This window comes from Trachypithecus francoisi, unplaced genomic scaffold, assembly GCF_009764315.1.
Source record: "Trachypithecus francoisi isolate TF-2019V2 unplaced genomic scaffold, Tfra_2.0 Lachesis_group20, whole genome shotgun sequence".
In the NCBI taxonomy this organism is placed as follows: Eukaryota; Metazoa; Chordata; class Mammalia; order Primates; family Cercopithecidae; genus Trachypithecus; species Trachypithecus francoisi.
This window is the reverse complement of record NW_022681466.1, coordinates 37,916,581-37,929,931: the sequence shown is the minus strand read 5'-3', so window position 1 is coordinate 37,929,931 and position 13,351 is coordinate 37,916,581. Positions and strand designations below refer to the sequence as shown.

At 38.1% G+C, this 13,351-nt stretch overlaps 1 protein-coding gene across 5 annotated transcripts in view; it reads left to right on the top strand.

Annotated features, from left to right (window-relative positions):
- Window positions 1–13,351, top strand: part of ACACA (acetyl-CoA carboxylase alpha) — a 338,866-nt gene that overhangs the window by 194,026 nt on the left and 131,489 nt on the right. For all 5 annotated transcript variants that reach the window (XM_033183814.1, XM_033183815.1, XM_033183813.1 and 2 more), the window contains 4 exons: window positions 574–687; window positions 1,920–2,033; window positions 3,421–3,510; window positions 5,172–5,290. In XM_033183814.1, coding sequence (XP_033039705.1) covers window positions 574–687; window positions 1,920–2,033; window positions 3,421–3,510; window positions 5,172–5,290 — 437 coding nt within the window. The remainder of the gene's footprint in view (window positions 1–573; window positions 688–1,919; window positions 2,034–3,420; window positions 3,511–5,171; window positions 5,291–13,351) is intronic.

The following is a 13,351-nucleotide window of genomic DNA, read 5'->3' as shown; positions in this document are numbered from 1 at the left end:
TGATTTGGGGTACAGAATTGCCAGCGTATGAGGTGGTATTTTTAGTTAGTGTATGTTTATAAATAAATAATTTATTATTGTGTTTCTGTTTTGCATCTGCCTGGGTTGCTGAAAATTTGGTTTATGAGATGAAAACTACTGGGATGGTTCTTTTTGCCTTATATCTTCCTTCTTTCCAAAAGTGGGAGGGGAAACAGGAAAGCCTTTAGTCCCTATTATTTAAAACTTTCTCTTAAAACTTTGAGATATAATCTATTATTTCTTCCTCAGAATCCCCTTGGCCCCTTTTAGTGGTCTCTAATGATTTCTTCTGCGTGTTAAAAGTATAGTGTTGATTTATAAGGAAATACATTAGGAATTTTGAATGAGGGATTTGGACTGCCTCTCCTTAGCCAAACTTCCTCTGGGATCTTCTTTACCACATTGTTTAGGGTAAAAGTAATAGAAAGTTTGCATTGTCTTATCAATCCAGCTGGGTTTACTTTGTTTTCATTCCTTTTCTCTGTTTCAAAATCCTATCCACCTGTTCTTTTTAATCTGGCTATCTATGTTCTTTTTTACATTAACAATTAGGATCAGTTGTGTGGCCGGGACCCTACTCTCACTGATGAGCTGCTGAATATTCTCACAGAGCTAACTCAACTCAGTAAGACCACCAATGCTAAAGTAGCACTTCGAGCACGCCAGGTAAGGCCATTTGTTGGTTTTCTTAAAGGAGGGATGGCTTTCATAGATCAGGCAGTCCTAGACACAATGAACTTTTGCTTAATCATCTTACAAAAAACATGTTATTTTCTATATGTGTCACATTTTCCTCAGAACAAATGTTTTCATGTGGTATGTTTTTTAAAGAGAAAGGAAAAGATTAATGCTGCATGTCTTTAAAATAGATGCCCTTTCCCCATTAAAAAAATCCTGGTATCATTCCCTTCCCTCCCTAGTAGCCCTGTGATAGTAAACCAGGGTCAGGTGGAGGAAAGGACACTCAGGGAAGGAAATAGACTCAATATTTCTTACTTCCCAAAGGGAGCTTAGAAGCAGATGAAAACTTCCAAGTGTACAGGAAACAATCAAGTGTGGAAAGCAGAAAGATAACGAAATGAATCTTAGGTCGTAGCAATCAGAACAACCCCAGAGAAGTCCAGTTAGTTTCACCCTGAAGTCTTCATTTCCATTCCAAAAGGTTTCAGCAGGGAAGCCAAGAGTTGGCACTCCCTTTGTGTTTCAGTGCATGGGCATTGACAAGGAAGCAGCATTTGAAGCTGTTCAGTGACCTTCTGCTTTCTCTACAATTGTATCCATGTCACTGAACTACTCAAAGCTATTGAACCTCTCAGTGACCTGCTGAGGGTATTCAGATCCTACTGTGTCACTGTTTGTTTGTTTGTGACACTGCTTTCACTCTCTCTGCCCCTCACACACACTGGTGTTACTTCCTGACGCCTTCTCCTTGGTGCTGAGTACCTGGGGCTGTCAAAGCAGCTTTCCCTGTCTTTCTTTCTACTTCAGAGTTGCAAAAGGCTAGCTCTGCTGCATCTACCTTCCCCACAGCTGCTCCCTGCCAGACCTGATTCCTAATTAACAGCTAGTCATGCAGTCCCCAGGACCAGCAGCTTTGCAATGGTAAATCACATACACTGATGGAACTTGATTGAAGCAGTTTTCTCTCCCTTTCCCCTACCCACCATGGGAAATTGGCCACAATGCAAATCATGGTGAGAGTCAACTGAGATTCAGTATTTGGTGGCATTGGCTTTATGTTACAGGACCTAGAAGTTGTTTTACTTGGTCTCTGTTTTATCTGTGATGCCTGCACTTACAGATTTATATTTATTGCTTTTGTATCAGAGCTGCCTAATAGGAGCCTAGAATAATCACTCCCTGAGGAACGTGTGCCTCCTATTTTGTTCTCACTCTAGGTTCTTATTGCCTCCCATTTGCCATCATACGAGCTTCGCCATAACCAAGTAGAGTCTATCTTCCTATCAGCTATTGACATGTATGGACATCAATTTTGCATTGAGAACCTGCAGGTATATATATATATATAGCCCTTTCCTGCCTCTCTGGACTCTTATCTCCTTTATTCTCAAGCATAGTTTAAGTAATCAATTAATTAATTAATTTTGATTTTCCATGTAATGGAGTTTCATACCTTGACTTTCTAAAACGATTTATACTTAGGAATTTTTTTTTCATACAAATGCTGTTAGAATTGTGGCTTAGCTTAAAAATCAAATAGGCCTGCCTTGATAGAAGTGTCCTATTGAAGTCTTTATCTTTGTACTTTACCTAGAAAGTATCTAGGCCAGAATTAAATAACAAGGCTGGTTGATTTCTGATATATATATATATATATATATACACACACATACACACACATGTATATACACACACACACTTCTCTAATGATTTATGATATTTGAATCAGATGTACACATAGGTAGTTGTGACTCTTCTGGAGACAAAGCTATTTAAATATCATTTAATTTTAATTTTATGTTAATGCTTACTATTAAGCTTTATAAAAAGCTCGTTTTTAAGAGATTATTGGCTAATTTTACTGCTAATCAGAAGGACTGCCACAATTATTTTTCAAACATTATCTTCTCAGGAATGACTTTATATTTTTCTACCTGGAAACAAGGATACCATTGTTATATCTGGCCCAGGGGAATCTTTAGACTTTCTGTAACATTTCTTCCTGGGAATCTAGAGGGGAAAGAAGGATGTTTTTTCTTATTTGATTAATAGCTGAAATCTAGGGTTTCAACTGGGGTTCAAATCTAGGGTTTACCATAGTGGAGTATTGAGACAATATTTATTTTATTTAATTTTTCTGAGACAGAGTCTCACTCTGTTACCCAGGCTGGAGTGTAGTGGCATAGTCTCGGCTCACTGCAACCTCCACCTCCTGAGTTCAAGTGATTCTTGTGCCTTGGCCTCTTGAGTAGCTGGGATTACAGGCACTCACTGCTGCACCCAGCTAATTTTTGTATTTTTAACAGAGACGGGGTTTTGCCATGTTGGCCAGGCTGGTCTCGAACTCCTGACCTCAAGTGATCTGCATGCCTTACAGGCGTGAGCCACCATGCCTGGTGAAGACAATATTTAGAGAGTACAGATAAATGTCAGAAAAGAATAATAGTCATAAACACTTATATTGGCATACAAATAATGTACTGTTAATTCAGTATTCTAAGAATTTTACATGTATTTACTCATATAATACAACAGCCCTATGAGGATAGGTATTATTATTTTCTCCATTTTGTAGCTCAGGAAGTTGAGGCACAGAGAGATTATGGCATTCAGAGACAAACTTCTTAGGTTTCACTAAATGCTTCAAATGCCAAATAGTGTCCACTGAAATTGTTCTCCTTTTGATGTAAGGCTTAAGCCTGTCTTTGTATCTTCTAGAAACTCATCCTATCAGAAACATCTATTTTTGATGTCCTACCAAACTTCTTCTATCATAGCAACCAAGTAGTGAGGATGGCAGCTCTGGAGGTAAGTATTTATGGTAATAGGACGTGACCTTTTGCTTTGTTTCTAGCTGGATTCTTATATCCATTTGGCTGCCATGTCAGTTCTAGTTCTCTGGCCTCAAGGTTGGTTCTTAAGGGTAGTTATTCTCTTCTCCTCTGAAACAGTACGTGCTTACTCAGATACTTTACTCAAGTGTTTCATCTGAACTCATCACCAGCTTGTAGGTTCCAATCACAGGAAAACAGCTGCCAGCATTTTTCAGTAGTTTCTATTTTCCAGGTATTTGAATTCTCCCATTTCATAATGAGTTCGGATTCCTTGTAACACAAAAAGTGAAAATATATGGCTGATCAGAGCATGTGTCATCTTACCATTGTGTGATTTGGGCCAAATTAAAATGGATTTTAGTTATGTTTTGGATTGTCAAGCAGCTCTTATGAAATACTTCCTCAAAGGAAAGAAAGTAATAGCATTTAATGAACTGTGTTTTAGGTATTTTATTTTTCTCATTTAATCCTACAGTTACTTTAGGAAGTAAGAAGAAAGTGAGACTCTGAGAGGTTTAAGTAATTTGTCCAAAATCACACAGATAATAAGTGGAAGAGTTTGCATTTGAACTCAAGCTAATCTGACTCCAAAGATTTCTGTTTCTACTACAGCACACTACCTCATTTAGCACAAAAATTGCAGGCCCTGAATACCACTGTAAAGTTGCTAAATAGATGTTTTTCGAAGATGGGGAAAAAGAGTGTTTTAGATGATTTTATGTAATGTAACATCACGGTAGTCTGTTGCTAGCTCCTTTGTGTTACTTTTTATTTGTATTTTGTGGTAGCATATAAATTATCCTACTCAGTAAATGCCAAAAGTTTTAAAACATTTAAGTGTTTTGTAGTGTTTTCATGTCATTTAATGAGAAGCTTCCTTATATACTTCCCGTGCCATAGAATCTCAGGTAGCATTTTATGTGCATGGCAAATTTGCTGTGAAATGTGTGAGGTTTGACTGACAGTTTTTGCAGAGATGTAGCCTATTGCTGTTTCTTTTTTTAATTTAAATTTATTTTTATTTTATTGCTGTTCCTTTAACTCTTGAGTCAAGTTCATGTATTTGAGATATTATATGTCCAATTATGTCTTACTGCTTATACCTTACTGCTTTTGATCAGGGTTTGCTGAAAACTGATTTTGAGTGGGTGGGGAAGTCGGGGAGGACACAAAACAAAGACATGAGATAGTAAAAGAGTTGAACTGTGATTGCTTGTGTCTTCTATTTTCACTCCGTAAGTGGCTCAAAATCAGCACCTCTCATTTTTCTCACTGCTTAATCTTCTCTTGAAATGATCATGCTTAATAGATTAATAGTTGTAGTTCTAAATGCTGTCTTTTGCTAAAGATTAAACCTTCTCCAGGGTTTAGGTTAGTGTGAAAGAAGGTTTACAGTGCACATAGGTGTCCAGCAGAGGCTGCTTAGTTTTGTTTTCATTAGTAGTCATGGGTATACTATTAAGACTCCAGCTTTATTAATTAAAGCAAGATATGTATGTATACAGAGGGCCTTGGGACTTCTCTCCCCACAGAGCACCTTCTGCCTCAGATACCTCGTTTCAAGACTCTTTTTCTGGGCTATTTTCTTAATTTCTGTTTTTGAAATTTATTTACTGAGGGTTACTTTTGAACCAGGTGTATGTTCGAAGGGCTTATATTGCCTACGAACTTAACAGCGTACAACACCGCCAGCTTAAGGACAGCACCTGTGTGGTGGAATTCCAGTTCATGCTGCCCACATCTCATCCAAACAGGTGAGTTTGAGGTGGTATGTGCACCTGAGCCAGCCAGAGGTATACCATGAGAATCAGGGGAAGTAATGTGTATGACAATTCCATGTTTTTAAAATTAGAAATGTAGGGCAAAAAATGAACAATATGACCATAAGAGAAGAGCCTTTTGGTGCTCACTTCTTTGATCTAAAGAGCCAAATTATGGTCTAAGTAAGATGAAAGTTTAGGATTACTCCATTCATTCTTGCTTGTATTATGTCACTGAGGAAATAGTTTCTTTTTTAAAAAAATAGAAAGAATTTACTAGCATTTTACTTGCTAGAACTTTGCCAGAAAAATCACTCTTTTTAACAATTCAAATCAGCAATTAGACTAAAAAAAAATTTTGGGTGGAATGCTTTTCTTTTCTGTATGTTTGCTATGGGTTGAGGTTATACCTGAGCCAGTTTCATTATCTCCCTAAAACAGACAACCTGAAATAGCAGTTGAAATTCAATCAGTTTTTAAAAATTATATTTCAGAACCAAACTTCTTAATCTCAAATAAATTACTGAATTAAGCCATGATAATTACATTATTTGTCCCTTCCTGTGTCTTTTAAAAAATAAAATGTACATATGGACATTTTTGTGTCAGAATTGCTTTTGTTTTAAAATGAAAATACTTTATCTTATAGACTCATCTTTTAAGAAGTATTCTAAGGCAATGAAAATCTATGAATTCCACCCACACATAGGTTCATCCCCTCCTGTGGTTTCATTCTTTTTAGTAATACCACAGAAAATATAAATACCACAGCCAGTCTTAACCTGCCCCTCTCCATTTCTTCTTTATGGCCTTTGGTTCTTCACTTGGTATTACAAAGTACTGTGTCTTTGGGGAACCTTAGTTATAGACACCAGAAATTGTTTTGTTCTAAATTGCCACTTCACCCAAAGCAATAGAAACCCTTTCTGGAGACAAAGAAGTCTGTGCTGAGACTTTTGGCCACTGGATGCCACTGTTGATCCAGCAGAGGTCGGCAGATGAGCAGAGGCATCTTCAGAAAAAGTACCTCTCTTCTTTGTCTCAGAATATCCTTTCACTTCTCTACCTCAAAAATACCTTACGGCTGGCAGAGAAAAGCATATATCCTTGATTTAGCAAGCATCTCTCGGTACATTTTTGCCTCTATGGATTTCAGAATCTCATTTTCTAGAAACGAATGGTTGTCCTTCAGTGAGCGGCGAAGTACTCATGGCACACATGGGCACAGCACTCAGTCTTCTTTCTTTTCCTGCATTCCTTGAATAATTGTAGAGAACTACACTCTATACTTAATGCTCTTTGTAATTCTCAGGGCAGTTCTCCTTTTCTTTCTGCTTTCTCCTGCTTCCCTTTGGGCAGTGATTTGTAGTCGGGCTGCAAGGCCGCTTCTGATTTCCTTCCCTCATCACTCTCCTTGTCTTTCTTAATTGTTCTCCCTGTACTACTTTTTTTTATTTGAGGATATGTCCAGTTTGGTGAGGGAATGTTGGCTGAAAAATGAGAGGAATTCTTCTTGACTGCTTTGTTAAGAAATCTTATTCACCTTTCTATGTCAAGAGTGTGAATCTTGGTTAGTTCAATGTGGTTACAAAACTTGTACGCCTGTCCCTCCCAACATCTGGACATGCCTGTGGATAAAGATCAGACTTGAACATAACAGTAATCCTGTAATCTCCCTGAAGTCTTCCTTGGTTGTCAGTGTAATTCTAAACCTGCTGGATTATTATTGTTATGGTCATCATTATTATTGGTGTAACTGTGAAGATGGAGATACTTGCAAAATAAAAAGGAAAAATAAAATCATCTTTGTGAAAACCAGAAAAATGTTAAAATTGCTTTAATTTTTTTTTTTGTATCTAAATTCTTTTGTTTAGGATCAAATGGTCAGGTTTGATCATAAAATGATATATTCAGTTTCAGAGTATAGCTTGTTCAGTTATTGCAGATTTACTACTTGAATTTAGTTTTATAAGATTATATACATAATATATATAATTATATATAATATATAATATAATATATATGAATATATGTATTTTTCCCCCAAATGTTTTTGTTATAATTTGGATTTATAGCCTTATTGTGACACCAGCTGGTGTACTGCAATTGAATTCTGACACTAGCCATCTGAAGTTAGATCACATGCCACAGGCTAAGTAAGGGCTCAGTCCACCACCAAATTGACTCTACTTCAGATGGGGCCATAAATGGGGTGCCCTAGCCACTTGCACTTCTGACCAACTGGCTACAAATTTGAGGGTCCCCTCAGTTTTCTCAGTTTGATAATTCCCTCAGAACAACTCACAGAGTTCAAGCACTACAGTTTTATTGTCAGGATCAGCAAAAAGCACGAGACGCTTAGGGTGAAGTGTGGGACAGTCTCAAACATGGAGCTTCCCTGTTCATTCCCTGTGGAATCAGAGTGTATCAACTTTCTCAGCACATCCATGTGTTCACCAACCAAGAAGTTCCATTGACCTTCAGTGTCCAGAGTATTTTAAAATCAGGGCTTCATTACGTAGGCACGCTTGATTAAATCGTAGCCTACATGATTAAACTCAATCTTCCCTCCCAGAGGTCCGGCTGGCTGAAAGCCCTCAACCCTCTAATCATCTAGTTGGTCTTTCTAGTGACCAGCTCCCCTCCTGAGTCATCTCATCTCTTAGCATAAACTCAGGTGTGATCCAAAGGGCTTATAAATAACAATGACACTCCTGTTACTTGGGAAATTATAAGGATTTAGTCTCTCTTCCAGGAACCAGAGACAATGGCCAAAGTCTTTATTATACAATAGATCTGCTCATCTTAAACAGAAATCTAAGCTGTTTTAGATTTAGCTAGTTTTGAGCCAAGTACTTTCTAACTCCAGTACTTGTTTTTTTTTCTGTTATTGTTTTGATCAAGCAGGCAAAAAGCATATTGTTTCTCATTCTACAGAAAGAAGTTACAGAGGGGTACCAGTATATGTTCTACTCCCAGTCCTATAAGGCTCAATTATGTCCACTAACCTCTAGATTAATGATTCTCAGAATTATATGAGGGGTAATTTGAAAATACACATATTGGGGTCCTGACTTTCAAGACCCGATTCATTTTGGATCAGAGTCCCGGTGACCACTTTGAAAAGCTCCTCTGAACTCTGATGAACATCTATAATTGACAGTCACTACTTCTAAACTAGTACTGTCAAATAGAAATATAATACAAGCCACATTATTTAAAAGTTTCTATTGGCCACATTTAAAAGAGTAAAAAGAAACATAAAATTAATTCAAATAGCGTCTTATTTAACCGATTATATCCAAAATGCCATTTCAATATGTAATAACAATTGTTAATATTTTTTCTTTTATTCATACTGTATCTTTGAAATTTAGCATGTATTCTGTACTTACAGCATGTCTCAATATAAACTAGCCATATTTCAAGTACTACCCTAGCTGCATGTGGCTAATGGCTGCTATATTAGACAGTTCAACTTAGACCAAAAATGAATTAGGGCAGTCACACTGAGCCCTCTTTTTTTTTTTTTTTTTTTGTTACTGGTAGTGCCCTTGGAGAGAAGAAAAATTGTTATTCTTTTGTTGCTTATTCTTAGTAGTTACAGGAATTATCCACACTTGATATTATAGATGTTACACAATATTTTATGCATGCTTTAAAAATCAGCGAGAATAAAGAAAAGGTATATGAATCATACATATTTTACTTATCAATGCAAAACAGAATTTTATATTTTTCCCAATTGAGGTTAACAAGCCAATTTTTTTTTTTTTTTCTCCCATAGAGATGGGATCTTGCCATGTTACTAGGCTGGTCTCAAAATAATTCTCCTGCTTCAGCCTCTCAAGTAGCTGGGACTACAGGCATGTGCTGCCATATCTAGTGCAGACCAAAAATTCTTGGGGGAGAAAACAGGTTTTTTTTTTTCTTTTTTTTTTTTTTTTTGAGACGGGGTCTCAGCTCTGTCGCTCTGTCGCCCAGGCTGGAGTGCAGTGGCACGATCTGGGCTTACTGCAAGCTCTGCCTTCCGGGTTCAAGCGATTCTCCTGCCTCAGCCTCCCAAGTAGCTGGGACTACAGGCGCCCGCCACCACATCTGGCAAATTTTTTGTATTTTTAATAGAGATGGGTTTTCACCGTGTTAGCCAGGATGGTCTTGATCTCCTGACCTTGTGATCCTCCTGCCTCGGTCTCCCAAAGTGCTGGGATTACAGGCATGAGCCATGGTATTTTGGTTAACCAATTTTTTGTGTTTCCTTGCACTTGGTCTTCACATTCCTAGCTGGGTGTTTTTGAAGTAGACAAAATTTGTCCAGCACATCATTGGAAATGTCTTAGTAAGCTGTAATATCAAAGCAAGACTGCAATCTCATTGTGTATGGAATCCCATTCCTGCAGCTTTTTTTTTTTTTTTTTGAGATGGAGTTTCGCTCTTGTTGCTCAGGCTGGAGTGCAGTGGCGCAATCCTGGCTCACCACAACCTCTGCCTTCTGAGTTCAAGCGATTCTTCTGCCTCAGCCTCCCGATTAGTTGGGATTACAGCGTGTGCCACCACACCCGGCTAATTTTGTATTTTTAGTAGAGGCAGGGTTTCTCCGTGTTGGCCAGGCTGGTTTCCAACTCCTGACCTCAGGTGATCTACCTGCCTCGGCCTCCCAAAGTGGTGGAATTGCAGGTGTAAGCCACTGCGCCCGGCCTTGTTTGTTTCTTAACTCCTCTTACTATAATTCCCAGTCATGCAGTTTGTTTTTGACTGTGATTTAGCTTCCATAGGTTGGGGTGAAACATGGCACTCTGTCTGCAAACTGGCAGCAGAGTTTTTTTTTTTTTTCAGGAAAATCCCTTGGTTACTGTCGGGATTAAAGACCTGTGTCTTATTAGGACCTATTTTGATTTTTGGAGAAGTAGGCAAAATATATTGCAAATGACTAGGGGAGCCTCTAAAAAGGGAGAAGACAGCCGTTTTTAGCACACTTGAACAGTTGCTGTGTAGTACATAATTGGTACATTTTTATTTTTGTTTTAATTCATCATAGGACTTTGCATTGTTTGACATGTGGTTACTCTTTTTTGGTATAATTTGACTATTTTTTTCTAGTAATCCATAATTTTTTAAAAAAGCAGATGACTGAATAGTTTATTCCTAATCTGTGTGACTTCCTGTTTCATCCTTCTTGCTAGGTGTGCGTCAGTCGAGGTATATCGTCTCCTTTTTGATCTTCTACCCAATACTTCTAAATTTTTTTCTGGGGACTGTAGTTCCAACCTATTTGGCATCTGTAGGTCTTATTCACCAGAGGATCCAGTTATTAGAGCTTCACTCAGGGAAGCTCCTGGTCTGTATTTACCCTTTACTTCTAAAATTTCCTTCACTTGAAGAGCAGCTAAAGAGATTTTTCTGATTTAAGCATAGTTAGAAATACACACGCACACATACACACACACACACGTATATGTAACATGTGTATGTTGTATGTGTTTCCTTTTTTACCTTAGCATTTAAAGGCTATGTGATTCTTTTTGAGGGGAGGGGTTTTGTGTTTTTTTTTTTTTTTTTTAATATGTCATTGTTTTAACTGACTTGTGTTCTTGAAGGAGAAGTGACTACCCCAAGTTGTTTTCGTGGTGCAGGAATATTTAGGGCAACTGGTCTATACTAAGGGAGGATTTTGTTATTATGCAGACTTCTAGAAACTAATTCTCTCATTGAAGCTTCTGTGAGCCCAGCCCTTTAGTGAGTTTTACATGAATTAACCCTGGAGTTCAAACTATATCATTCAATGTTCCTTTTTGTCCTTCTTCCGCTAGTGAGTCGTAAGGTTTAGAGCCCAAGTTTTGTATATGTCTGTCTTTTTTCCTATTCAGAAACTTAAGTATCACTCACTGGTGCTGGAGATGGGAAAGCTTGTTACACTGAAGCATCATCCTGAATGTCTGTATTTTGCACAATTCATTAAATCATTTGACCTTCAGGATTTCACTAAGCTTTGGGCACTAAGCTAAGTGCCTCAGAATAATCTGGAAACAAATTCTTCAGTCAACCAGTATTTGATCTTTTAAAATATAGCTATATTTATATAAACATATGTAAAGTATATTATCCCATAAATTGTGCCTATGCATATGCCTCTATATAATATAATATGACATTCTGGGAGTACACCATTTAAAACTCCAAATGATTTTTATAATTAATATACACTAGTGAACATGACTAATCTTTTTAACCTTTAATATGTGATTCAAATAAGAAGCATCACATTTGATGCAGGAGATGGAAGTATACTTTGTTGTACATTTCTGTACGTATATAATGGGTGAGGACCTATTGGTGTTTATTTCCACCTGTTTCGTAGATGGAAATCCATGCTTAAGTTGGATTCCATTGCACCTTCTCTGCTATCTGCTACTTGTGAATTTGGTCTTCTGTGTTATAATGTTTTAATTCAAATACTTCCCTTTTCTCATGTCTTACATCCAGAAGAGGTCGGCTGTGTTTTCCCCTGATAGCATGTGTTTTGGTCATGGCTGAATTTAGGCTCCTTGGCATCTATCCTCAATGTTCAGCTGTCAGTGGGTGGCCTCTGGACTTTCTTTTTATTCGTAAGGAAGGTTAGAAATCAGGAACCTTCCGTATGACTAATTGGTAGCCAACTGCCATTCTCAAGAATTCTGATAATCTAACACTCAGAGATTAGACCTTTCTTTGGATAGTATTGAGATACTCAGAAGTCATCCAGCTTGCAGCATTTTTTCAGCAGCAGTGGGAGCACTTGTAGTTAGCAAGCCAGAATGAGCTATAAATACATGAAATCTTACAATGCTTGCTTCCTTCATTCAGGCTAGTCTGCTGATAAGATGCAAGTATCTGGCAGAAGAGAAGATTCTCAGCAGGTTTAAGTGCTTACCAAAGTGCTTTCCTGTATCCATGGCTCAGCTTCTAGTCTCCACTGTGTTATTTTGGCACTCTAGACTTGTGATATTGGAGAGTCGAGTTTAAAACTCTCTATATCATTAGGGTAGCCCAAGGTCCCTTCTTGTCAAGGAACACTAGCTGAGTCCAGGGGGAGGGAAAAGCAGAATCCAGGACACCTGTAAATCCCTGTAGTTTTGTGCTGTGGGTTCGTAGCTAATTATACAGCAGGCAACACTAATATGCTGTAGCTCTGTTGGTGTACTTGTTTCAGAAAGAGCAAAATCTTCCAGCAGAGCAAAGAAGGGGCTTTGGAGGGGCTGCAAATAAATGAAGCAACGATCATTTTATTGTAAACTAAAGCTCTGCAGTAGAATCAGGGCATCTGAACTGCAAGGAGGTGGTGGGGGAGATGCCAGTAGAAAGACATGGTTCAGATGTGTTTTACAGCTCTTGATTTGGATTTTCCTGCAGAAATATAGTCACACAAAGAGACCACCACTGGTCACAGCCAGTCAAATTGCTCTTTCTCTTATGGTACTGCTGTTAGTGGCTGCTAGTAGGTTATTCAGCCGACCTCTTCTGATTCTGCTTTGCTGCCTGATTTCAAAAGAGTTGCCCTATACTGGCTTTCAGTCACAGCTTGATGTAACTACTGCTTGTTTGCATGCATCCCCATCATTTTCATATAGGCTCTTTTTTCTTCTTCTTCAAGTTAGGAAGCAAAAGAATCAGGAGCATTTTTATGTGATAAAAGATTTATGTAGGGCCAGCTAGAATCAAGCCAAATGAAATTCAGCTGGAAGGGGTAGTAAAAAGGCTCACAGAACTTGTGGCTGCCAGAGAAGTCAGTGTTCCTTAAATTAAAGAGGGTTCAGCTAGCAGGCGGCAACTCGACTTTGCATTCATATTGAATCAAGCTCTCCAGCCATTCTGGGCAGGCAGAGCAATAAAATCAGAGGTGACTTCGTGCCAGGAACCTCAGAATTCGCAGAATTTCTCTTGTCTTTCTCTAAAATCTATGTTGATGTGGAATGCTAACTTGGAGAGCGGAGATGAGAAAATGCCAGGTCTAGATTGTGGTTTATGACACCATATTGAACAATGTCGTTGGAAAGCATCCTCTTTGGTTTTTTGGTT